Source organism: Calypte anna, chromosome 2 (assembly GCF_003957555.1).
Source record: "Calypte anna isolate BGI_N300 chromosome 2, bCalAnn1_v1.p, whole genome shotgun sequence".
Taxonomy (NCBI): Eukaryota; Metazoa; Chordata; class Aves; order Apodiformes; family Trochilidae; genus Calypte; species Calypte anna.
In genome coordinates, this window is record NC_044245.1 from 128,105,136 (window position 1) to 128,129,861 (window position 24,726).

General features: G+C 39.1%; 1 protein-coding gene across 6 annotated transcripts; it reads left to right on the forward strand.

The window, feature by feature from the left end:
* The first annotated feature begins 1,703 nt into the window (after positions 1-1,703).
* NDUFAF6 (NADH:ubiquinone oxidoreductase complex assembly factor 6) lies at positions 1,704-23,201 on the forward strand. 6 transcript variants are annotated; one of them, XM_030445036.1, is made up of 10 exons: positions 1,754-1,893; positions 5,624-5,727; positions 6,163-6,232; positions 6,550-6,672; positions 10,980-11,036; positions 12,939-13,041; positions 16,981-17,114; positions 18,705-18,806; positions 22,530-22,586; positions 23,052-23,201. In XM_030445036.1, the coding sequence occupies exons 4-10, from the start codon at positions 6,586-6,588 to the stop codon at positions 23,178-23,180; spliced, it is 669 nt and encodes a 222-aa protein (XP_030300896.1). In that variant the 5' UTR covers positions 1,754-1,893; positions 5,624-5,727; positions 6,163-6,232; positions 6,550-6,585; the 3' UTR covers positions 23,181-23,201. The 6 variants fall into 6 exon arrangements, with proteins under 6 accessions (XP_030300898.1, XP_030300896.1, XP_030300895.1 ...); XM_030445038.1 differs by lacking the exon at positions 6,163-6,232 and having other exon boundaries at positions 1,704-1,833; positions 5,624-5,723; positions 23,052-23,180; XM_030445035.1 differs by lacking the exon at positions 6,163-6,232 and having other exon boundaries at positions 23,052-23,186.
* Positions 23,202-24,726: the final 1,525 nt, after the last annotated feature.

Consider the following 24,726-nt stretch of genomic DNA (forward strand, 5'->3'; position numbering starts at 1 on the left):
AGAACCCGGCAATTATGTTTCAACTTCTGAGAGAAAGATTGAAAAAGGTGATGGAACATGCTCTTTGACACGATGAGATCATTAAAAAAAAATCTTGCTGATGCTTCTTGCTAGGCTTAAATTTTCACTAAAACATTAAGACAAGTCACTATTCCCATGTGCTGGCAACACAAAAGGCTGACTTAGTAAAGACTATACAGACTTGAAGAAGCTGTTCAATAACTATACATGACATGTAAATGTTTTTTTAAAGAAAAAAATATAGTAATTTAATGAGAACAGTAAGGGTACAGAACAATAAGAACCAAATGTTAGCACACTGAGAAAGAGGAAAAAGATTTGGTTTTATATGGCACCTGGTTTATTCTTTTCTTACTAAGGTTTTAAATCAGTTTAGCACTATTTTTGTTCATTCAGAGATTAACAAAAGTTAATATTTTATAAGATTTATTTATAATACTCTTGAGGTTTAGAGTATGTTTATGTAACCCTTCTGCCAGGAGTTGGCAGCAGCTGAAAGAGCTGGATTCATTTATCTAGGGGTTCTCTCAGAAAACTTAAACAACAGCAGTTTCAGCCTCCACCCAAAGCTAAATGACCTCCTTTGGGTGCCCTGACAAACCATAAATCCTGCCCAAGGCATAGCAAGGGTTTAAAACAAGGTCCAGAGTTTCAAGACAAAGCGAACTTTGGAGACAAGGGAAAGGGCAGGAGAAAGGCTCAGGGTAAACCTGCAAGAGCCATTAATCAATAAAATAAATAATGCTTGAGCAAAATCCCTAACCTCCCTCTCCTTCTGGACTCTGTGACAGAGAATAAAGGCTTGCCCTCGTTTCCAAACGTCACTTGAACGTTGCTGCCCACTCAAAACTCTCCCTCTATTTATTGCGTGGCTTCACTTTACAGCTACACTAATGAACACCCAAGTATTACTGCACACACACCAGCAGACCCTTCCCTCTCTCTGGCCCTTGGCTAAAGCCCCGTGCCAGTGCTGATGCTCAGCCGACCATGTAGTGAACTGATTCAAGGCACCAAATTGGCAGAAAACAAACACAAGAAACCCAAAAGCGAGCAGTGGCATTTCTGCTCCTTTAACTCCCTGAATTAACTCACTGTACTATAAAATGAAGGTCAAAAGAGGCACGAGGGAAAAGGATGGCAAGGCTGGCGATAAAAAGAAAAGCCAGGCTGCTGTCGCTTCTAGTAATACTTACATTGGGCTAGTTACTAATAGATTGGGCTGTGGTAGTTTTAAGATTAAACTGCTCTTCAGCATGGTTACACTTTTGCATTGATTTGCTAGCTTATCCGTATATAACTTTTGAGGGAATGCCACATCTCTGGCCATGACTACAGGACAAACAGGGCTGTTCTGTCCCTAAACTCCAGCCATCCCGTATGGTTTAGAGAGTACTAAACGTGGTACAGTATTCCCTTCTGCCAGCCAAGAGGAGAAACTAGAACCTCCCTTGCAAAACTTAAAATATTTTATGGAGGTCTGAGCCCTGGGGTCAGCTTTGCTGCCCAGGCAGAACCTCCCTGCCCTGCCCTGCTCCGCTGCCTCAGACAGCACACAGGCAGCTTCCAGACCTGCAGACGCTCCTGTGGTCTCCTACACCAGACTGCCCATAGCTAGGAGATTTTTATAATTCAACTTCCTCATTTGGGGAAGGAGGGGGGCGGTGTCGCGGTTTAAACCCCCAAGAGCTTGGTTTCCCAGGAGCGCAGAAATTCACCTCAACGCGCCGCCAGCACTGCCCGTCTCAAGAGCAGGGGGAAACTGAGGCAGGGACCTCCCCGCAGACGCCATTTGCAGGACAACAAAAGGCAGTGAGGTTCCCACAAAACCCCGGGCAGCAACAACCGAGCATTCTCGGCTGCCATCTACTGGTACTTTCTCCTCCAAACATTAACTCGGGGCCGGCCCTCCGGGCCCGGGGTGACTGACGGGAGGGGTGGAGAGGGGGGCAGCATGGCGGCTGCCGCTATGGCGCTGGGCGGGCTGCGGCACGGGCCGTGCCACCGCATGCTGAGGGCGGTGAGCGCCCGCCGTGGGCTCCCGTGGCCGGGGCTCGGCGGCGGGAGGGCGGCGGCGGCGGGCTGGGGCCGCTCGGCGCCCGGAGGAGAGGTGCAGTACTGCGCCGAGATGGTGCGGTGAGTGCCGGGGAGACGGGGGGAGGCCTGCGGACGCGCGGCTTTTCCTCTCCTCATGGTCCGGCGAGTCTGTCGCAGGGAGGCTTGCGATCCCTTCCCTCCTCACGGAGAGGCTGCCAAGTCCCCCCGAAAAGGTGTCAGGGGTTTGCCCCACGCTGCCCTCGGCCTCGCCGGGACACGCCTGCCCACGAACATAAACCCCGCGGCCCTGAAGTGAGCGGGGCGGGCGGATGAGTCCGCTCCGAGTCCTCCCTCGCGTTTGCGGAAACGTGGATAAATATTCAAGGCACATGGATGATTTAACCTGTAAACGACAATTTCCCTGCTACACTTCTTTCACAGATGCTTTTCTTCTGAAGCACTGAACATTTCCTTTTCAGTGCCTTGGCTGTTGTTTTGAGAGGAGGATCGGCGAAGTGGATGTTTAAAAATAATGGGTGTTCTCAGGTCCCCCTGGCTACAGGGGAATAGCCAAGCTGCTCATGTAACCCTTGGAAAAACGAGCAAAAGCCCGACAGCTGCACGGACAGCTTAAGTAGCTTCTCTGACATGCATGCAGGATGGAGAGGAAGCCTAGTTTTCTGAAGTATCTATTTTTGGTCAAATCCAGAGTGCTTCAAGAGGAGCAAGAAAAAGCTCAGATACTTCCAGGCCAAGCTTGGGTTTCTGTTTGGCTTCTGGGCTGTAACAACATGCAAGGGCCCCTTAGCTACTCTCTAGGCCACAAGAATTCAGAAGTAAAAAATGAAATAAGTCTCTTTGTAAAGACTTAAATAATTTATTTTTGGATACAGTTGTCTAGATGGTTGACAAAAACAGGAAGAGGGCTTCCAAGTGCATATAGAAAGAGTGTGGAACAGGATCATCTCCAAACTGATGCTTCTAAAAGGTGTAAAGGTGTGTGTTTGTGGTCAGCGATAATGTCTGAAGTAGAATAACTAACGGTAGGAAATGTGGCAATCTTAATTTTCTGTGCAGCACCAAGTAGCAGACCTTTACAGATGCATCAATGCACAGCCAGGGCACATTTTCCCTGGTAAAACTTGAGATTACAGTTTTGTTTTCCTGGTTACTTTACAAAGGATTTGCCAGGATTTGTTTACTTGTTACGCAGGAGATCAGAGGCTGTGTGTACAGTTAATATACAGATAAAGTTAACTTGCACAGGTAAAACCTTTTCTGTAACAAAACAACTCGGAACAGAGTAGTTAGTTTCCAAGGCACAGAAAAACTGAGATGGTTGAATATAAACTTCTTTTTTATTAAACCATGAAAAGGACTACTTGTAAAATTACACAACCAAAACAATAAAATGAAAGGTGGTTATGCTTTTAGCATCATTTATCTGAACCTGCTGTTCATGGTAGCTCATGCATTGCATGGAAAGCATTAGATACACAAAATAAGAGGAAGGAGGTACTGTTCAAACAGAAATAAAATACTTGAGGGTGTGCAAGTGTAGCAACACCCCACTTGTGAATTTGGGTCTACTGCACATTAGGAAGAACTACAACTGAGTTATGTTTTAGTGGTACAGATCTGTGCAATCTTCTGCAATGTGCAAGTTGACCTTCCTCTTGGGTTTTCCTTTTTATGTGAAATAGCTCTTATTAATAAATAGATTTAAGTTATTTGATTAAAAATATTTCCCCAGCAGGTATGTGTTCTCTCTCTTGCTGTTTGTGATGTCTGCTCTGGAAGATAAGCTTGTGACTTAATGGATTTTTGTAACATGGAAGAAATTAATTTTAAGACTTAAAATTTGTCATTGTACTGAAAACCCATTAATGGTCATAACCAACTTTTCTTCCATCTGTGTATTATGTAACATTGACATATTTGAGAGGAAAATGTGAAAAACAATAACAGACTTAAGGTCATGCCCTCCTTTCTTCATTCCTTATGCTAATATACAGAACTGGAGTAGAACATAATGTATAACAACATCAATTTTATTTTACAGGTTGAAGCTTAACTGATTTGCTTTTATACAGTCATGTCCAAGGGTGCACGTGTCAGCATTAAAATTTAGATTTCTTTCTAGTTTTATTTCTAGAATATTTTTCACTACACTTAATTTTTATGCTTAGAGTGATTGGAAAAAAAACCCCAAACAACCCAAAACAAAAAAACAACCCCAAAACCAACCAACCAGACAAAAAAAATCCAAAAAAACCCCAAAATCCCAAGCCAATGAAAACCAAATCCCAAACTATCATGCCAACACACCTTTATTAGAGGAAAGACAAATCTCTCTATTGTGCTGCTTTTTGCTTTGTGTAATGTGTTTCTTTGTTTCCTTTCTGGAAGTAGAGGTGGTTCTGTGTTTTTGAATAACCCAGGCAAACTGCTGGAGTGGAACAAAGAAAATGTGGCTGTAAATCTTGCAGCTCTGCCCAGCTTTTAAAAAAAAAATGTTAGGTTATGAGTTAGTAATGCTTTTCAGAAAGTGTCTTAATTGAGGGATGTTTGATGCATCTGTTTAATATGAAGGTGACCTCTACAGCCTGCTAAAATTCACAAATACAGCTTTTGGGGGTGCTTCTGCATTTGCATCAAGCTCTAAAAATTTTTTTTCACAACTTGTGAAAACTGTAAGTATTTGCTAATTATTAGCTGCTGTGTTTTGTAGGGGTAAGAACTTAAATTTCACTTACTTTTTGCTTGATGCAAATGCAGAAGCAACCCTAATAACCCTCGGTTTTAGTGTGGCTTTGGTATTCAAAGCTCACACTCAAAGGAAATATGAAGAGCAGCAAACTTCATAAAAATGGGTGAATGTGTTTTCCTTGCTTTCCTACTCTCAATGGGCGTTGCTGGTCTGGTTCTAATGAAGAATCAAGTTCCAGGCTTATCAGAAAATACACAAAAATGTTCAGAACGAGCAGTTTAGCGTTTCAGAGGTGACCCGGTGTTTTTGTTAGCTACAGCTAGGCATGATTTCGCTAGTTAGGACTCTGCACTGATTGGTTTTAATTTAATGGCACACCCAAGTGGCCGAGCGAAGGTATATCACTAGATCGGCAACAAGCTACCTGCAGCAAAACTGCCAAGATCCGAACCTTTTATGATTTCAATACATAGTTGCCAATAAACAAAAAGTTTACTGGTTAAACAGATGCTCTTCTGCCAGGCTGCAAAGCACAATCTTGAAGCCATGTGGTTTCACGTTTGGAATAGAAGTCTGGAAGTCGGACAATGTGGATTCTGTTTGCAGTTGTGCTGCAGCCTTGGGCCATGCCTTCAGCCACCTGTCTTGAAACCTGGGCTTGAGAAATGCACTGAGAGTTCACCTTTCTCAGAGTTTGCCTTGTTTTAAAATAAGCTTAAAATCTGCTACTTTTTGCAAAGTGAATTTTGAACTAGAACTTGCTGTAACTATTGTAGGAGTTCAGCACTAGGCAGCAGCACACCCAAGTTACATAAAGCTATAAGTAATACATGTATTTTTTGCATCCTTTTATAGAAAGCGTGACTATGAAGGGTTTCTGTGTTCTTTGCTGTTGCCTGCAGAATCTCGAAGCTCTGCTTTTGCCTTGAGAGCCTTCAATGTGGAACTGGCTCAGGCAGGTATTAAAAGATATTTGTGAACTTTGGAAATGTGAAATAACAGTTTCAATCAAAATTACACTAGTAGGTGTTGTTTTGCTGAGGTTAACATATTGTACTATAAAGGGCAATGAATACATAGAACAATCTAAACCTCTAGTTTTGAATGGCCCTTGGAAACTAACCATCTTCCTCCAATTTATTTTGTGTACATAGTTTTTCTGACTTTCCTCTTTGTTTATTGTTTTGAAATTAAATAATCACAGTCTCTGGCCCTTGATACTGTGATGTGATTGCATCTATGTCCTGGCTTCAAATGTAGCAACTGAATTCATAAAGTGCAGCTTAAGTCCTGCCTGTGAAAGGTCTGTCAAAAATTTGGGTGACATAATCGTTTAAGTTAGTAATTAGGAGAGTTATGTGAGGGGAGCAGTTGCATTCTCCCCCCTCTGCTAGGTGGCCAGAAACTGCCCGTGCACCCAGGAAAGATGGATCCAGGAAATGTGATGGCCAAGCCAAATCTCAGGTCAGTTTCTGTACTTCTGGCAACCTGTGGCACTGTCTGCCCTTGCTGCTATTGCCCCTGTTTCTTTTCCTTCTGGGAAGAAACCCAAAGTGAGGGTCCTCACCCAGGATTTAATCTGTATGGGTTTCAAAGTCAGGTAGTGTTGCAGATATTTTTTTTATTCTCTGTAGTTTGTATGGTTTATAACGAATAAATATAAACTGAGAACTGAGTGCTTTCCCTGCTGAGTTTGGCTATGTCCTGTGTCTGTCTTTTCAGTTTAGATAGACCACATGCCTTAAAGACACTGAATTTCACTCCAGATGTATCCTTTCCAGATTAAAGACTCTGTAACTCAGAAGACTACAGGTTTGATGCGAATGCAGTTCTGGAGGGAGGCTGTGGAAGCTATGTACTGCGATAACCCACCACATCATCCAGTTGCTACAGAACTGTGGAGGGTAAAATGCACCATTATTGTCCTAAAACTCACTGAACTAAAATGGGAAATGCCATTGTTTTGGAAGTGCTAGGTTGAATAGTTAACAGTATTAATTTGTATAAAACAGATAATGTAAATTGTGTTTTTGTGTGATGTTTTAACTTGCCTAAAGCCAAAGAGCAGAGTGGGAAGAGAATATTTAGGTAGGACCTACTTGGAGGATCAGACTTCAGTGAACCATCTGCTTTTCTTTTTCTTATGTTTAGGTGAAGGGCAGAGTGAATTCTGGTAAGCTGTAGGCTGATTGCAGCTGAAGTGCATACATAGACTTTCCTGAGTCAGTGCTATTCCTGCCTGAAGATACAAAATTATACAGAAAGACATGAGGCTAAGCACAGAGGTTGCATTAGCAAATATGCTATGAGGAAGAGCCTGAGACCTTCATCGCCAGTTACTGGGTAATAGGAAGAATCTTCATACAGTCCTCTCTCATCAAGGGTTGTTTGATGGCTTCTATTTATGTATTGCACTTTGCACAGTTCCTTTTCTGTACATTGAATAACAGGGAATGTGCTTGTGAACTTAACAGTGCAGTGAGTGGCAGAGAATGTACTTGTGAACTTGAGTGTTTACTTTTAGCAAGATGAACGAGTTCTGCAGGTACTAGAACATCACACAAAGTACACCAACAGATCTGGTCCTCTGCTGATCATTACCAAAGAAACAGGCTTTCTCGCAATTTTGTTTGTTTTGTTTGCTTCTATTTAGGACTGTCATTGATATGTCTGATGGATGACTGGAGATCTGACAGCAGTGTAAATGGATTTCTCCTTAATGCTTATACAGAACCACAGGATACTTGATTTGGTAGAGGTCACTGCTTGTAATTTATTTCAGCTTGCCACTCAAAGAAGATTGAAGTTAGTGCTCAGAAATATGGTTTAGCACTCAGTAGAATTTTGTTAATGGCTTGACTTAAAGGTCTTTTCCCACTAGAACAATTCTGTGATTCTGTAAAATTAGATGAAGCTGTCAGGGCCACATTGAGTTGAATTTTAAATTTCTTTGGGGATGAAAATTCCATACATTGCTTTTTGGTCATCCTAGGACCATCCTAGACCACAGCAGGTCTTACAACTTTCCGAACCAGCATCTACCAGAAGGCCTGTAATATGTAAGATCAGAACTTGCATTTTAAGATCTCTGAGCTCCTGGGCAAGAAAAGCTGCAGTTTGTCTAGATCTCAATAGCTGAATACAGTTAGCATAGGTCCCATAGGTAGGTAGATTTATGGATTGCTGAAAACCAGGAAGAGGAATGTGGAGTCTTCATGCAAGTACTCACCTTTTGTTCCTGTTAAAATCTTGGGAAAAGCAGGGCACTTGCTGTAATGCTGGGTTAGAACAATGCAGTTCCTAGAGCATTTCACTTGTTGCCATATTGCCTTCACATCCACTCTGCTCTGCCTCTGAGATCACAAAAATAAGTCTCTTCCAAATCCTCTTTCAGTGATTTTTAGCAGTGCTGAAACTGTGGTGTCTCACTGACTCTTCTTCAAATATGAAATAAAGCATCAGTGAGCATTTGTTCCTGTCTGTCAACACTCATGCTTAGACTAAATCTGGGATTTAAACAAGATACAGTTTGTTTAACTAAGAGAAAGCATAGGTAAAGCCAAGAAGTAGAAGAAAAAAAAGCACTTGTTACAGTCTTTTCTAGAGAAGAACCAGAGCTAATCATGGGTGTCTCCGGCTCAGATACAGTGGATACACTTTAGCCACTGCAAAGTACTTATGGAGTTAGAATGAAGACTTGCAAATGTTGTAACTCTAATTATGGGAGCTGAGGATGCATCTAGGATCATATTTTAATGCAGACATTAAAAAACATAACTGGTTGTATTGCGTGTCAATCTGTCTGTGCCTTTACTTTTTATTTTTACCTGCTTTCTGTCTCTCTTCCAGCATAGGGCAAACCTCCAAGGAACAATAGTGTTTTCTCCCCAAATGCTTTTGTCTCCTTTGACTTGCTTTAGTTGCAGCTGAACTTATTTTTGTTTCTCAAGATATACAATCATTTAATTATCTGGCTGAGTTGGTTTGGTACAAGTGAATTTTTGGGTATGATTATATATATTCTTTTGACTGCTTTTAATTTCGGGCTGCTTGTGTGTATATTGATATGGGGTGGAAATGTATATTAGCAGAAGAGTAAAACCCCAAACATTGTAATGGTTTAACCCTAGCTGGTAAATAAGTACCACACAGCCACTCACTCACTCTCCACCCCCAACCCATCCCTTGCTGGGATGAGAGAGAGAATTGGAAGGGTAAAAAACTGGCGGTTGAGAGAAAAGCAGTTTAATAATTAAAAATAAATAATTATAATAGTTGTAAGGAAAAGAGGGGGAAAAAAAGAAAAACCAAGAAAGTCAAGTGATGCAAATTAAAACAGTTGCTTGCCACCAACCAGCCAATGCCCAACCAGTTCCTGAGCAGTGATCTGTCTTGCCAACCTCCCCCCTAGTTTTGTTGCTGAGCATCACAGCATATGGTGTGGAATATCCTTTTGGTCAGATGGGGTGAGCTGTCCCAGCTCTGTTCCCTGCTGACTTTTTCCTCCAGCCTGCTTGCTGGCAGGGCATTGGTAAGAGCAGAAGAGGCACTGACACTGCCTAAGCACTGCTCAGCAGTAGTGAAAACATCAAGGTATTATCAGTGTTCTTTTCAGCAGAAATTAAAAATGTAGACCCATAGCAAGCTACTGTCTCAGTCAGCAAGCTCACAGTCCAACTTGATGTGTTGCTTTTTGCCCTCAAGATGCAATTATATTTCTACATTTCAGCAAATGCCCCAAGAATGACCTATTTGAAGAACATGGCTTTTAAAATGTTCACAAATGTAATAGCAATTCTTAGAAAAAAGGATTTGAAAGTAACCCAAACTCAGAAATATTGCAGAGCTATTAACAGAATTAGCATGTCTTTTGCACAGCATATGTTATGTATGCTCTTTTTCTTGCTGTTGAGTTTGTATGAAGACAGTTTTGGTTTTCTAGAATAAATATTAGTTTATCATGTTAAATGTGTTCCTGAGATTTTGTATATCCCAGAATACCCATGTTTGGATTCCAAAAGTTTTATACATTAGTCAAGTATATAAATAGCCTTCAACAGTATTATATTTATATTACTTAATAGAATTATGAATTGCTCTACTCTCAGTGACCTCTATACATTTATATGGCAACTGTATGATAATTGTTCATACTTATCTGTCCCATTTTGAGCAATGAAAAGTGAAGCCTAATTCTCCTTTCATTTATGTGGGAGAAGCCAATTTTCAAAATTTAAAAAAATGAGGACCTTTGTGTTTGAATGAGAGTTCCTCAAAATGGATGTAACGTACAAATCGGATAATTTAGCAGAACTCAGTTCAGTACTGTAAGTGTTGACCTGTGACTATTTCAAGGATTTAATTTACAAAATTAAACTCAAGATAAACAAATGAGAAGCAAAACTGGTATCTGTAGTTGTAACTTAGTATTTGCCTTCGCAGATTTTATTGAATCAGGAAGATTTAGCCTTGTCGAACCTTGAAAAAATATTTATAAATGGAATGGATGTAAAGAAGTTGAAAGTGAGCTATAAAAGCTAAGATTGTGAGAAATATACTCCTGTTATAACTTCTGTTTATAAATACTTATATGTGTGATTGTAGCCTTTCTGACAATGTGGTCTGCAAAATTCAGTGCATGGAAGAAAAAATATTGAAGGCAAGTTGATAGAATGAAGTGGTATGGGGAAGATAAGAGCCAAAAGAGGAATGTGGTATTTTGTGATGCTGTGGGATAGTTTTTGAAATGAACCCATAATATATATTGTGTTACTTTCTGATGCTGTCTTTACAATGCATTTTCATATGTTGAACTGACATTTTCTTGAAAATGTACAGGAGAAGTTTTTTTATTGCTTGAGTGAAGGAAACTGTTCTCTTTGGAAATTTGCAGTTACGTACAAATATTGTGCATGTATGATTCCAGGAAAGAATAAATTACTTTCAAAAATTAGAAACAGTTGCTTTTAGTTAACTGGCTTTATGTCCAATATTTTATTCTTTTGTGTGCAACAACTTGTAAGAAATGCCATTTGAAGATGTTTGTATTTGAAGAGGATTCCCATTTTCCACTAACATAACACTTTGATTTAAGCCAGGGAATACAATTCTTGTTAGAAAAGGATTAGTTAAAATGTATTTCAGCCTTCAGAATGCAGTACTACCATCACTTTATATACCTTAATATATATGTTTTATTTGATAATTTCAGGCTGTCAAGAGGCATAACTTGACTAAAATGTGGTTCATGAAAATCATTGATGAAAGGGTAAGTAATTATCATTCAAACTCTTGATTGTGGTTTAGTCATATTTGGGTTTTTTTCACTTATTTTTATGTGGTTTTGCACTTATTTTTATGTGTTTTTTCACTTATTTTTATGTGTTTATGTACAACAAATTTTAAGTAATCAGTCTTTTCCAGGCAGTAGCATTTGTGTTTAAAATGGTACTGCCATATTTCCTTATAAATCTTCCTTCATGTCCCTTCTCATAACTTATGGTTTTTATGGTCAAAACAGCTAATAAAATCCTGTGTTTGCCTTTGCTCCAAATAAATGTAGTTTGTGAATCTACATACTTTTTATTCCCTGCTCTGATAACCAGTGTATCTGTGCTTGTGTTTTCTGTTACTTGTCTCTCTTCCTGCTTTGAGGTGATACCTACTAGAGGTTACCTGTTGGGAGTTACACTTAGGTACCTTTCTGTATGTAAGTGAGGGAATTCCTCTCAGGTGAATAATGATAGGATTAGAGGAAGTGGCCTGAAGTTGCACCAGGGGACGTTTAGACTAGAAATTAGGAAGTATTTCTTTCCTGAGAGATTAGTTAGGCATTGGAATGGGCTGCCCAGGGAGGTGGTGGAGTCACCATTCCTGGAGGTATTTAAAAACAGTGTAGATGAGGCACTTTAGGACATGCTGTAGTGGCCATGGTGATACAAATATTGATAAATATATTTTACTTATTTTACTTGGGGCAGAGGGGATGTCGATGGTTGGACACGGTAGTCTTAGAGGTCTTTTCCAACTGTGACAATTTTGTATGATTTTGTGACATTCCATCCCATGGCATTAAGTAGTAATGTCTCCACATGCAACTGTTAAGAATTATGGAAAACTACGTTTTAACAGAAATGGAAATTAAGATGTGCAAAGAGAGAAACTTGTTTATGGTCTCTCTTTGTCCCATTCCAGTGTTGCCCCAAGAGAAAGGACATCTTCCATATTGCAAAAAGTTGCACAGATCTGCATCATCGATATCATCCTATTCCTCCTGACCTCTTTTTTTACCATATCAACTTTGTCTCTAAATAGCTTTAACTTGTGATGAGTTATGGGTATGAAAATCTCAAAAATTAAATCATCCATTTGAACCTTATTGCCGTACTTTGCTGCTTCTCCTTATGGCTCTGGAGTTTTTCCTAAGCAGTGCAGTAAATTGGCACATTCAAATCACATGAATTTTTAAATATACACCTTTTTATGGAGAAAAAAAATCAAGAGGAAGAATTTCACTGGTAAGGAGGAGGAACTTCTTAAGCTAGCTTTGCTGCTAAAGTTAGTGTCTCATGAAATTATACCATGGGAAAACTGATGGTCAGTTACTTGCAAAGTGTAACTGCTATGGAATACTTCAGAGATTTTTTTTAATCTTAAGACTGGTATGTTTTAACCATAAAAACCACTAGGACAGGAAGAATGATGGAGGATGTTACATTTTGGGGTATATTTGCAAGGGAGTTGGAACTTGTGTATTTATTTGCTATTTTTTTGTGGATGTTTTAAAAAGTATATTCCTATTTATCTTAATTTGTCTGTGCTTCAGATGCAAATGCAATACTAAAATTGGCAACCCTGCAGTGTAAGAACACCGTATGATCTTTTGTTTTGGCTGCATCTCTTTTTCTGAAAAGTTCTAATTTCTTATTATTACAAGAGGTTGTATTTGCCCCAGTAGCCACACTTGGCTGCAGCTGCATGTAAGTATTTGGTTATGTCAGACTTTCTGTAAGCTTTAATGATTACTTATGTCAGAGTTTATGCTTTCTATCTCCTAATTTTGTCCTTTTTTTCCCCTAATACTGGATTAGGATGACATGAATGTAGTAATAAATTTATACAAAAAGCAGTTATATTTACGTTCTACTGAAGTTCTGTGTTTGTATTACAGGAGAAGAATTTGGATGATAAAGCATACCGTAACATCCAAGAGCTTGAAACATATGCTGAGAACACTCAGAGTGCTCTCTTGTACCTCACCTTGGAAATGCTAGGTACGTGGTTTTCCCTTTCTAGGTTTTGTTGGTGACTCATTAGTCAGGTACAATATTTACTTATGTTTCAAAAAGCTCACTCTTCCCACTGCAGTTTAGTTTCAGTAGAAGTTGTCTTAGGTAACTCTTCAGATACCTTTTGAATGCTCAACCATAAATCTGTAATCTTACTGCACCTGTATCAGAACTACATACTTTCCTTAGAAGCTGTTCAGTAGAAGGCTCATTGAAGTCCTGTTTCCTACAGCTCTAGTCTTTGTTTTCTTTTTTCTTGCTTCTTTTAGAGTGTGATAAATTCATCTGTCCACCACGTTTTCTGACACACGTTCAACACGTGTTCTGCCCCACATGTTGAAACTCAAATTGCTGTAGTTATTCTGCAGCTGTTGTTCTATGCTGGAGTGATGTGCATTGGTTATCTTGAAACTGCTGACCCCAACTGAAAATCTTCCCTTGGTGATGTTGTAAATTTGGATCTGAATCATCTCCTCTTCCTAAAAGTAGGTTAACTATCAATAATCAAATAGCTAGAAAAAATGTGACAAAGCTGATGATATGCTTGTGGTGAGGAGCTAGTAACTGCATCATTATACATAAAAGAGTCACAGATTAGAAAAGAACTGTTCATTTGCAGTGAAGAAAAGGGTGACTTTTTTAGGTGTTAGTTACATTATGGAAGCTCAGATATAAAAGAAGGCTGAGAATTGTTTTTATTTAGTAGTATTGTAGTAGCAAAGTTTTCATCTTGCTTATTGGAGTAGTCTGATGGAAGGCAAATGCTGAGGTTAAAATAGCTTAAGAAGAAAAAAAGATAACATTGAGCAGATTCTTCTTATAAAGAAATGAAGCACCTTTCTCTCCAGCATCTGATGTTTACTTCCTTCAGCAGGAAATCAGTGAAATATTGCAGGTGTCTTTCTGAACTTGTGGAATTGATTGTAGAAATGTAGATGTATGAGAAGTATCAACAGCTTCTATTCTTAGAAATGTCTGTGATCCTGAAGGAATTCAGTCATGCTTGGATCACTCCTGATTACAAGTCAGATGATTCTTTTCTTGAAAATCTCTTATGAGGGGCTTAGAATTTTCTGGGTCCCCTATTGTCATGTTTAACTTCTCTCAAATATACCAGTCTAACAAAATCTCTAAGCAAAGATCTTTACTGTATGTTAAACAGTACTGTAATTTCTCCACAAGTGGAGAAATTAATTGAACATGCCCTTTTCTGGGAGTTGCCCATCAGCAGTATTTTCTACATCAGATAGACCTGGTTTCATTACAGGTTGTGCTAGCTAAATTCCTTTTGCTTTTCAGCTCCTTTATTCCTGATCTGTCTGTAGTTTGTGCGTGTTTTTTCCAGTGTAGTGCTGCTTTATTCTTACTGATTTCAGGTTACTTCTTTTGTCAAGCTCATTTTGACTGGTAATCTTGTCAACCAAAGCCTTGGTACTTCCAGCTTCTGTAATTTAGAATTACTAATATTGTACTCTGCTTTCATTGCCTAGTCAGGAGTCTTCTTAATAATGTTATTAAACCTTTTCAGAACTTCACTTTTGGGGTATATTCCTAGTTTGAGTGTGAGTTATTGCTAGCTCTAACTCTTTGAGTTCTTTTGTCTGCTTTTTTTTTTTTTCTTTTTTATGTGTGAAGCCTGAGCTGCCCAGTCAGTATCAGTAAGCCACACTCTGATTTCTGCTGCCATTTCCAAGTAAAGTCCATGTAATCTGCCTGTAGCCACTGTATCACAAAGTCTTTTGAGACCCATGCAGGCAGACTTGGGCAGTGAATCTGGTATGCACAGTATCATTAGGCTCACTGGTCTGCAATTCTTGTATACTCATTTCTTTCTTTGTACAATGCTGCTTCTGTTAGAGCTTTTGTGAATTTTAATTTCCATTTTCCTTCTAAACTTTCATTTTATCCCTGGTCAGTCCTGTGAAAACAATTTGGCTTTCTAATGAGTCTAAGCCAAACTTGTACCGTCTTTCTGTGAAGATCAATGATGCTGCTCTACCTCACTCATCTCCTTCTTCTTTCACTTGTCACAGCTGTGGGACCATGCAGTTATGGAAGTTATTTTTCCAACGTTTTGGTGATCCAATTCAGTTTGCTGTGCTACTGCCTCATTGCCCATGGCAGCATCAGGGAGTGGCAGAAATACAGGTGTGGAGGAGAAACACAGGACCATTCTCTGTGGCCTCAGTGGACTGCTGGATCAGCTGCAGCTAATTACGAAACCATGCTGTAAGATGGTCAGGAATCTCCCAGTTAAATGATTTTTCTGGCAGGATTACTCATATCTTGGGAGAGGATGTGCCAATAAAAATGAGGTGCTGCTCTGCTAAGTATACCATTTGCAGAAGCTGTGAGATGCTAAGTGGCATTGTGCTCCTGAATGTGGAAATCAATGAATTTTTCTGCAGCTTTGCACCTCTGAGATCACGGAATCACAGGATGGCTTGAGCTAGAATGCACCTTAAGAGTCTAGTTCCAGGCTCCTGCCATGGGCACGTACACTTCCCGTTGCACCAGGGTGTTCAAAGCCCCATCCAGCCTAGGCTTGGACGTTTCCAGGGAGGGGACATCAACAGTTTCCTTGTGCAGTCTGTTCCAGTGTCTCACTGCCCTCATAGTGAAGAATTTCTTTCTAATGTCTAACCTAAATCTGCCCCCTTGCAGTTCAAAACCACTCTCCCTTGTCCTGTCACTACATGACCTTGTAATAAGTCCCTCCCTAGCTTTCCTGTAGGCTCCTTCAGGTACTAGAGGGCCATTATAAGATTTCCCCAAAGCCTACACTTCTCCAGGCTGAACAACCCCAACTCTCTCAGCTTGCCTTCATTGGACAGGTTCTCCAGCCCACTGATGCTGTGACCCTATTATAAAAGGCCATCACATTTCTCAGGCATGACTTACCCAGGGTGAAGCCATCAGCTTCTGCTCCACGATCTTGCAGACTGACTGGCCTGTAGTTCCCTGGGTCTTCCTTTCTTTCCCTTTTTGAAAATGAAGGTTATGATTCCTCTTTTCCAGACAGTGGAAACTTCACCAGGTTGCCATGACTTTTCAAGTATGATGGAAAGTGGCTTTTCAACTTCATCCTTCAGTTCCCTCAGGAGCCATGGATGGATCCTGTCAGGTCCCGTGGACTTGTGTGTTTTCATGTTCTTTAGATGGTCCCAAACCTGCTCTTTTCCTGCTTTCCTTCTCCCAGTCAATGCTTTGGACTTCTACAAGTTGGCTGGTGTGTCCAGAGCTTTTGCTGGTGAAGTGTCAGGTGAGAAAGCTGCTGAGTACCTCAGTCTTCTCCATATCTCATGTGACCAGGTCTTCTGTTTCTTTCTAGAGAGGACCCACATTTTTCCTAGTCTTCCTTTTATCACTGACCTACCTGTACCCTTGATGTCCCTGGCCAGATTTGGTTCCATCTGGGCTTTTGCCTGATAGAAACCTAATCTGATCCCTGGGTGCTCAGGCAACTCCTTTCTACTTCTCACAGGCTACCTGTTCTTGCTTCCACCCTCTGGAGACTTTCCTTTTACATCTAAGTTTGTCCAGGAGCGCCTTGTTCTTCCACACAGGCCTCCTGGCATTCTCGTCTGCCTTCCTTTTTATTGGAATGCGTTACCCCTGGGCTTGCAGGAGGTCCTTGAATATTGACCAGCTTCCTTGGGCTTCTCTCCCCTCCAGGGCTTTATCCCATGGTATTCTACCAAGCAGATCCCTGGAGAGGTCAAATTCTGCTCTCCTGAAGTCCGGGATAGTGAGGTTGCTGCGCACAATGAGAGATCTTAAGGCAATTTATGAGCATGGACAGTTCTGTCACGGACCAATGCACTTAGCTTTCCTTAAATATGACTGTGATACACATCAGGGAAGACCATAACCCTCAGAAGGCCTGATACTATGTTTCTAAACATACTATTTCTGCATTTTTAGGTGTGAAGGACATCCATGCTGACCATGCAGCCAGTCACATTGGGAAAGCACAAGGCATAGTCACCTGCTTAAGAGCAACTCCATACCATAGTAGAAGACAAAAGGTCTTTCTTCCTATGGACATTTGTATGTTGGTAAGAGAAGCAAGTTGTCTGGAATTGAACCAATATAGTGGTTTTGACAGTGTCTCTCAACACTAAGTATGAGATCATAATTTATTAGGTCAGAAATAGAACACCTTTTTTGTTTATTTTAAACTCTTACTGTTGTGTCCTAGTAACATGCAGCTGTTATGATTTTATATCTTTTGTGAGGTAAGATGACTAAACTTCATCAAAGTCTAAGATTTCTCTTTATTTTTCAGTTTTTATTTTATTAATTCTAATAGTCTTTTAGCTTTCAAGAAATCTTCCATGAATGTGTAGAAATGGAATGGGGCCCAGGTTTTGGCTTGCTTTTGTTTGTGTGTGGTTTGTTTTTTCCCTATACTCACAAAAGGAAGCACTGTGAGAAATTCTACTTCTGTGCAAAGTTTTCAGGTTTCTCTTTACCACCTTTTCATAAATGCGCTGGTAGTTTTAGGTTTTTTGGGGGGTTTGGAGTTTGTTTTGTTTGATAGCTATAAGCATGTATTCCATGCATTGATGTGGGAGATGGTATAGTCCTACAATTTAAACTGTACACCTAACTTGCACTGGAATTTAGCAGATGTTGCAATTTGGGTAAAATAGGATTAAAGCTTAATATTTTTCATTAATGTTCTCTGGCTAGATCTCTAGGCATTGCAGCTGTTATTCCTTCGTCTCCAGTCTTTGTTTCTAAATGTTAATGTTGTTCTTTTCAGACTTAAATTTATGTAATAATGGTGATGCTTAAGGCAGCTGTGTTAATATTTTTTTAATATCAGTTCTATTAAATTGAAAGTTTTGATGTGAAGTTTAATAATTTAAGTAGTTGCAAAAAATGTAGATGCTAATATAGCTCAAGGCTATTAGACTGCAGAAGGGAGCTGCACCCTGCTTTCAGCCCTTCTGGGACTGGGTAGTATGGGAGGTCTTCCAAGTTTTTACCTTTTCAAGCATAGACTGGAAATACACAGTTATTCTTTGCCATGGAAGGTACTTTACAGTGAGACTGTAGAAACAGCTTGCATCCCTTCTGTGCAGACTGAGCATCTTGTAAGCATTTCAGCTTCTGGCAAGTATTGCAGAGTTCTACTGCAGCCTCTGTGAAGCCCACCTGCTGCAGTTCTGAATATATCCTATTGTGTCTTACATTGGTCAATATAGTAAAAGAATGCTTGGGGCTGTTTTTGTGAATTTTGGGGTGCTTATTTTTTGTGGGTTTGGCTTTATAGGTTTGGGATTTTTTTTTGTGTTGGGTTTTGTTATAGTTGTTTTTTTGGTTTTGTTTTTTTTTTTTTTTCAAGCCTGGTGGCATCTCAACAAATCTAAATTCTCAGAATTTTTTATATAACTGACCACAAAGTCTATAAGGATCAAATTTATGCAGAATGTTCTCTTTGTTCTCTTTTTTTTTTTTTTTTTAAGTGAGTGAAAAGAAAAAAAAGGTGGGAAATAGCAACAGAGTGGCACTGGTAAAACATTTAGTTGATTCAGTTTTGTGTCATTAGTTTGCTTGCTGGGACAGGCTTTTGAGAAGATAAAATGGAAATTTGATACTTACTGAGTTTTTCTCATCTTGGTTTTTCTTCCTGTGTCTAGCATGGAGTTTCACAAGAGGATATCATAAGAGGCAAGCAAGAGAAAAATGTGAGAGATGTAATTTATGACATTGCCAGCCAGGCTCATATTCATCTAGAACATGTGAGACTTCTTTTTATTTCTTTAAATAACAGTAATTGATGATAATCCTCACAAAGTGTTGTCCATGCATACTTTATTTAAAATATTTTACCTTTAATTACTGAGAGAGTTTGAATTAAAAACCAAAACAAAACAGACAAAACCCTTAAGTATTAAGGGTGAGTATTATTTTTATCTGTATGCACAGGATGCTGTTTACTCAAAGCAAGGTTCAGTTGCATATATGTAAATACTGCCAAAAAGCCTTTACCACTGTGAGAGAAACTCCAATCTGACTTGTATAAATGCAGCTATGTGCCAGCAGCAGGGGGTCAGCACCATAGAAAGCCTTTCTGCATATGGTTCTTCACAGCACAGAGGAATAGCTGCCAGGAAAGCAGAGCATGTTGCCTTGAACTGCTGGTTACTGTGTGTGGGAGGGAGGGGATTCTTTCCCTGACATGACCAGCCATGCACAAAACTATGTTGGGAAAGGTGCTTTCTGTTCTGGGTTTTTTTTTCTTCTTCTGGCTCTCAGACAAGTGAATTAGGAAAAGCTTAGTTTGCTTGAAACAATGGATAATGAATCCTGAAGAACTGCAGTCTTCTATTTTTCTTCTGTGTTCTTATTTTACCTATGCATTGAATTGATTGTTGGTACATAATACAAAAGCAAGAGAATATTTCATCAACAGTGCTGTGTCTGTCTTTATCTGGAAAACAAAACCTACAAGAATCTCTGGTTTCTTATGTCCCATGTGGACATGTATGCATGAATTTTAAGTCTAGCACCCAATACTTGAAGCCAAGGTAGTCTGAAAAGATGCTACTTCAAAGCAAAGAAATGCCAAATTTATCTCAGCATTTACATCATTGGTATAATCCTCAGTTACAGCATTACCTGTGATCACTGTATTTTATGCAGTACAGATAAGAGAGCCCTCCTTCATTTTTTTGAAGGTAAGAAAAGGCATCCGTGGTTTGTTCAGTCAGTGGTTAGTAAGCTTTTAAATGGTTTTATTTTTTATTAGTAAATATCTACCCTTGGGCCTTAATTTCAATACAGACTACTTGTAATTTGCATTTAATTAATTCCTGTTTATGTTGTTTCACATCACATCTCAGTGTTTGTTGGCACATGCACAGGCAAACTGTTAATTCGATTTAGATGCTGGGAACAGAGATAAAGAAAATGCAAGGTCAGAACTGTCCACTATCTTTGTTCAAGCTGAAATATTTTGATTTCTCTTGTATTTTTATTCCCCACCTCTCAACCCGAAATACCAAGTGTATGAAACCCATTGGTTTCATTTGTGGCTTACAAAAAAATGCCAAGTGCTTTCCCTGAAATGCCACATTATCATGGATGGGACACATGGAAAACCAGCATTGTGTATTTATTACCCAGCTGTTTATAAACTGGTTGCATACAAACTTTGGGATAGAAGCAGGGAGAGAATTCTCCAGAGCCTTTCGTATAATTTGGTAATTCTTAGTGTCTGTGTTCCTTGGCTCCCAACACGCCAGCCAGCTTCTGAAGAGAACAGGCAGAACCTTAACCCCTCCCTCCTTCCGTCCCACTCCATTCCTAGAGCCCTACCCATGTTATGCACTGGGAGGGTCCTATGGAAAATACACAATGGGATCAGGGAATTGGAGACTGTACAGAAAAGTGTAAGCAAAAGGAAACTACATTAGGGCAGCACTAGCATTTTATTCAATTGAATGCTGATCTTGGCACACCCCCCCCTCCTTTTTTTTTTTTTTTTAATGCATGGGTTATATCATCTTTAAAAAAAAAAACAACCTCTGAATACTTGCTTCTAGCCCCCGTCATCATCAGTGAAGAATAATTGACAGGATCTCTAGAGTGTTAAAATCACTTGAACTGGCAGTAACTGGCTGTAGCAATAGGGTATCAGCCTGCTCGATAATCAGATGGTCTTTGTTAATGCAAGGCTAAAGATACTTTCTCTGCTAATGGATGAAATGGGCTTTTGCTGACAACATTTGCCTTGGTATTTCAAGACTTTAGGTGACTGTAATGGGTTTGTGCCTTTAAATGCATCTGTTCTCCTGTGTCAATTCACATTGTTTTGCCTGAGGGTCATTTCAGCCACTACCCTCTGTCTTACTTAGGATTACAGGATAGGGTAAAGTTTAAATCTGCAGAGAGGTTTCAGTCATCTCAGCATTTGTTACACAAACCACATATTTTGGAGGATGAGGGTAACAGTTACCAGCCCCATTTCACGGAGGAAATGTAATCCTCCAATGCTACATGAACTCTAGGCTATTTTATATGAAGCATATTGTAGTAATCTTGGGAGAAAAGTTTGTGAAATGTGGTCAGCAATACCTGATACTGCCACTGACGACCAGCAGAGGGCAAAATAAAGTAATGAAGGCTGCTGTTTTCTGCTGGAGTTGTGTTTTAATAGAATAAAAGCACATCATAGAAGTGCTCTGTCAGTCCCACAGCGATCCTTTTGAAAGCCTGCAAATACATTTACGTATTCCCCCCTTATGCTTAAGCACTCCCTCCCCAATTCCTTTTTAAAAAGAAGGTCTCCTTTTAGCTGTTTGCATTTATCTCAATTATGCTTGATCATTATGGACTTGATTTACCAAGGAAGATAGCATGCAACCCATTCTGGGTTAAGAAGGTCAAGCAAGGTTACTTTCTTTTTTCATCTCACTATTAATAATAGTAAGGTAGAGTATCAGATTAGGGAAGAGTGTTTTCCTTTTCTCACATACATGCACACACACGCTAGTGTATGTCAGAGTTTTAAAATAATTTGCCCTCTGAAAACTTTTCCCTCCTTCAGCCTGATTTTCTCTGTTGTCTGCAAAGATCTGTGGAAAACTGACAGAAACTCATGCATGCTCATCAGAATTTATAAAGGAATTGGCTGGCTGTTTTTTTTAACCTGTAAAACAAAGGCAGGATGAGGGATTTTGTATTTATGAATAAGCATTAAAGGAAGATTTGCTTCAGTTCTGTTGTTACTTGAGTTGTACATGGGCTTAAAGTGTAGATTTGATTCAGCCGTGGTTTAGACTCTGTTTATACATAGAGACTGAGGGCCTAAGGGATTGAGATCCTTTCAGAGCACATTAAATGTAAATGGAGCATAACTGGACTTTTGGGACTGATGGGAACACTGGACCAAAAGGAGGCACTCAGAGAAATGCATTTATGGTCTTCCATAATTTCTGTCTCTTGGGAAGAGTTATTTGGCAGGGGAAACCAGTGTTAAACCATATTTATTAAGTCAGATGCAGCTTGGAATTTTGTTGGAACAAAGAACGCTAATTTTTATTATATGTAAACTGTAAGGTTGTCAAAATATATATGAATTTTAGCAAGCCTCTCCCAGTATAACATTTCAGTGTAACTCATGGAATCATAGAGTCATTGAATGCTTTGAGTTGGAAGGGACCTTCAAGATCATCAAGTTCCAACCCCCTGCATGGGCAGGGACACCTCCCACTAGACCAGGTTGCTCAAAGTTCCATCCAAATTAACTTTTGTGTACAGTGAAGATTGATACTGACTTGCACATAATGAAAAATTAGTTGCAAGAAGCTAAAATAAAAAGTAATGAATCTCATAAGAGTCTGTTGGCTTTCACCATTATATGTAATATAATATGTTTAATCTGAAATAGTAAATTCTTCTGATTGAATATGTTTGCATTTTTTAATTTTTGGGTTTTTTCTCCTACCATTCTCTTTCAGGCTAGATCTTTCAGTAAGAAAGTTCCTGTGAAGGCATACCCTGCTTTTTTCTGTACGGTAGGTGTGATATCATATACGTTTTAAGTAATGGACTAATTTCTGTGTGAAGAGTAGACTTTCAAATTAATCATCATTAACTAATGCTTCATATGTCTTGTGCCAATGTGTGCCTGGTTGTGGAACCTCATAGTTTTGATCAACACTTCTTATCCTTTCTTCATTAACTATATAATGTAGCTCAAGATTTCTGTATATCTATTGACCATCATTCTGATACAAGAACCTAATATCTTGTTTATTTTTGTAATTTGCTGTTTGATCTAGTAAAAGGTAAAACTTCTCTTCACAAAGCCTGTCTTTTCCTTACCTTTTGAATGTGATGGTTATGTTACCACTTAGTAATATTAACAGGCTGTCAAGCCTTTTTGCAGTTACTCATTTGATGTCATATATTGTTTTTCAAACTTAATAGTCAATTATTTGTGTGCATCATGTAGACTAAACTTTTTTCTTCCTTTCTAGGTTGCTTTAGATGATTATTTATGTAAAGTACAAAAAGCGGACTTCAATATATTTCACCCAAGCTTACAAAGGAAGAGTACATTATTACCATTGCATTTATATATCAAATCTTGGAAAAAAACATATTAAAGTTTTTAAAGTATGGTTTCAGAGTGATGAAGATTTTTTTTTGGTATCTTGACAGAGTTGTTAAGTGTCTAACTTCACACTTCCATAAAGTGCAGTTCTTGGGAAACAGCAGATGCATATGAACTGTAGCTGTCAGCTTGCTGGCAGTATTTAAGTTTTTTCTTGGAATATTAGGCTGATATCTGTGCTCCACATGTCTGCCAAGTTGTATGACCTTCTCTGAAATCACTTTTCTTGTCTTTCCTGTAATGACAGCATTATGCTAGAATACTGCTTGGACAAATTCTTTTCTAATGGATACTTCTGACAGTTCTGACAATTCATTGAAAAGAGATTTAAAAAAAAATTGCTTTGTTTGTACCCAAAAGCATTTACCTTAAATGCCTTATAAATCAGCAAGGAGCAGACTTCTTGCAAATACTTGATGCAAGTACAATGATGCTTCAGAGCTAGAACACATATATTTGAATGCAAGAAAACTGTCAATAAAGGCTTTACCTGTTTTAGTTTTTAGTGTTTATGTAGAATTTTAGAATGGTGGTGTAGAGCTGTAGGACAGAAATTATTTTACCTCGTGTTGAGGTTGAGTATTGAAGTGACTATAGGTAGTGGGAGGATAGCTTTACCCACATGGGATGAGAATACTTACACAGTTTTCATCCAGCTCAGCTCAAGGCTTTTTCACTCTGCTTTTAGCTTGGCTGCATCTCCTACTGGCCTCTCATCTCTGTTGTTGCCCAGAGCTGTTGTTGCAATTTGTTCATTTTCACCATGTGTCAGGACACTCTCTGGTGTGGCTTTCGTGAATTCCTTTTCTTGGTACTATGAAGAAAATATTCCTCAGTGTTCCAGGTCATTTTATTTCTCCTTCTGTAGAGATACTACTCTGTTTTTTTGGTGAGAAATTACTGGGAGTTCTGTACTCACCATCTCCTAGGGTCAAGGTAAATATTTCTGTTTGATTTGTTTAGTAAAGTAACTTCCTTACATCCAACTTGATTTCAGTTGCACAAATCCAGCAGTTTATTCTGCAGTCATCCTTGTTCTATTAAATAGCTGTTTTTCAAAGAGCTTTTTTTTTTTTTCCAATCAGGCTTAAGCTCTCCAGATGTTTGGTTGTATAACAGCATCCAGTATTTAAGTGTACAGTGCTACATAATGAATTTCTGAGAACAAGATACATGGCTTTTTTAATTACAGAAACTGTCAGCATGATAGCTTTTTTAGGAACCCAACATGAAATCCTTCATTTAGTGAAATTTAAATCCTTCATTTTAGTTTACATATCTGAAGTCAGTTTCTGATACAGACTTTGGTTAATTCTGCAATTTCCTATTCAAAGACAGTTGTCTTTGAATTTGTTCAGCTCAGAATCTTGGTTTCTTTAATAGCAGATGTGTAATAGTCAAGGTTGATACAAACATAGAAAAATTTGTGTATGCTGGATCAGGAGTGGATTGGTTATATCTAAAGTAAAATCTTAACAGGCTCTGTCTCAGCTGCTGTGTCTTACCATTGGTGTTCCTGCATGGGTGTTCTTGCATAT

Excerpts from the sequence above, each read along its gene's own strand:
- NDUFAF6 (XM_030445032.1), top strand. The coding sequence starts at position 1,976 with ATGGCGGCTGCCGCTATGGCGCTGGGCGGGCTGCGGCACGGGCCGTGC. Across the intron at positions 5,724-6,549 it reads TCAATGTGGAACTGGCTCAG|ATTAAAGACTCTGTAACTCA; the intron begins GCAGGTATTAAA and ends TATCCTTTCCAG. Across the intron at positions 18,807-22,529 it reads CTCATATTCATCTAGAACAT|GCTAGATCTTTCAGTAAGAA; the intron begins GTGAGACTTCTT and ends ATTCTCTTTCAG.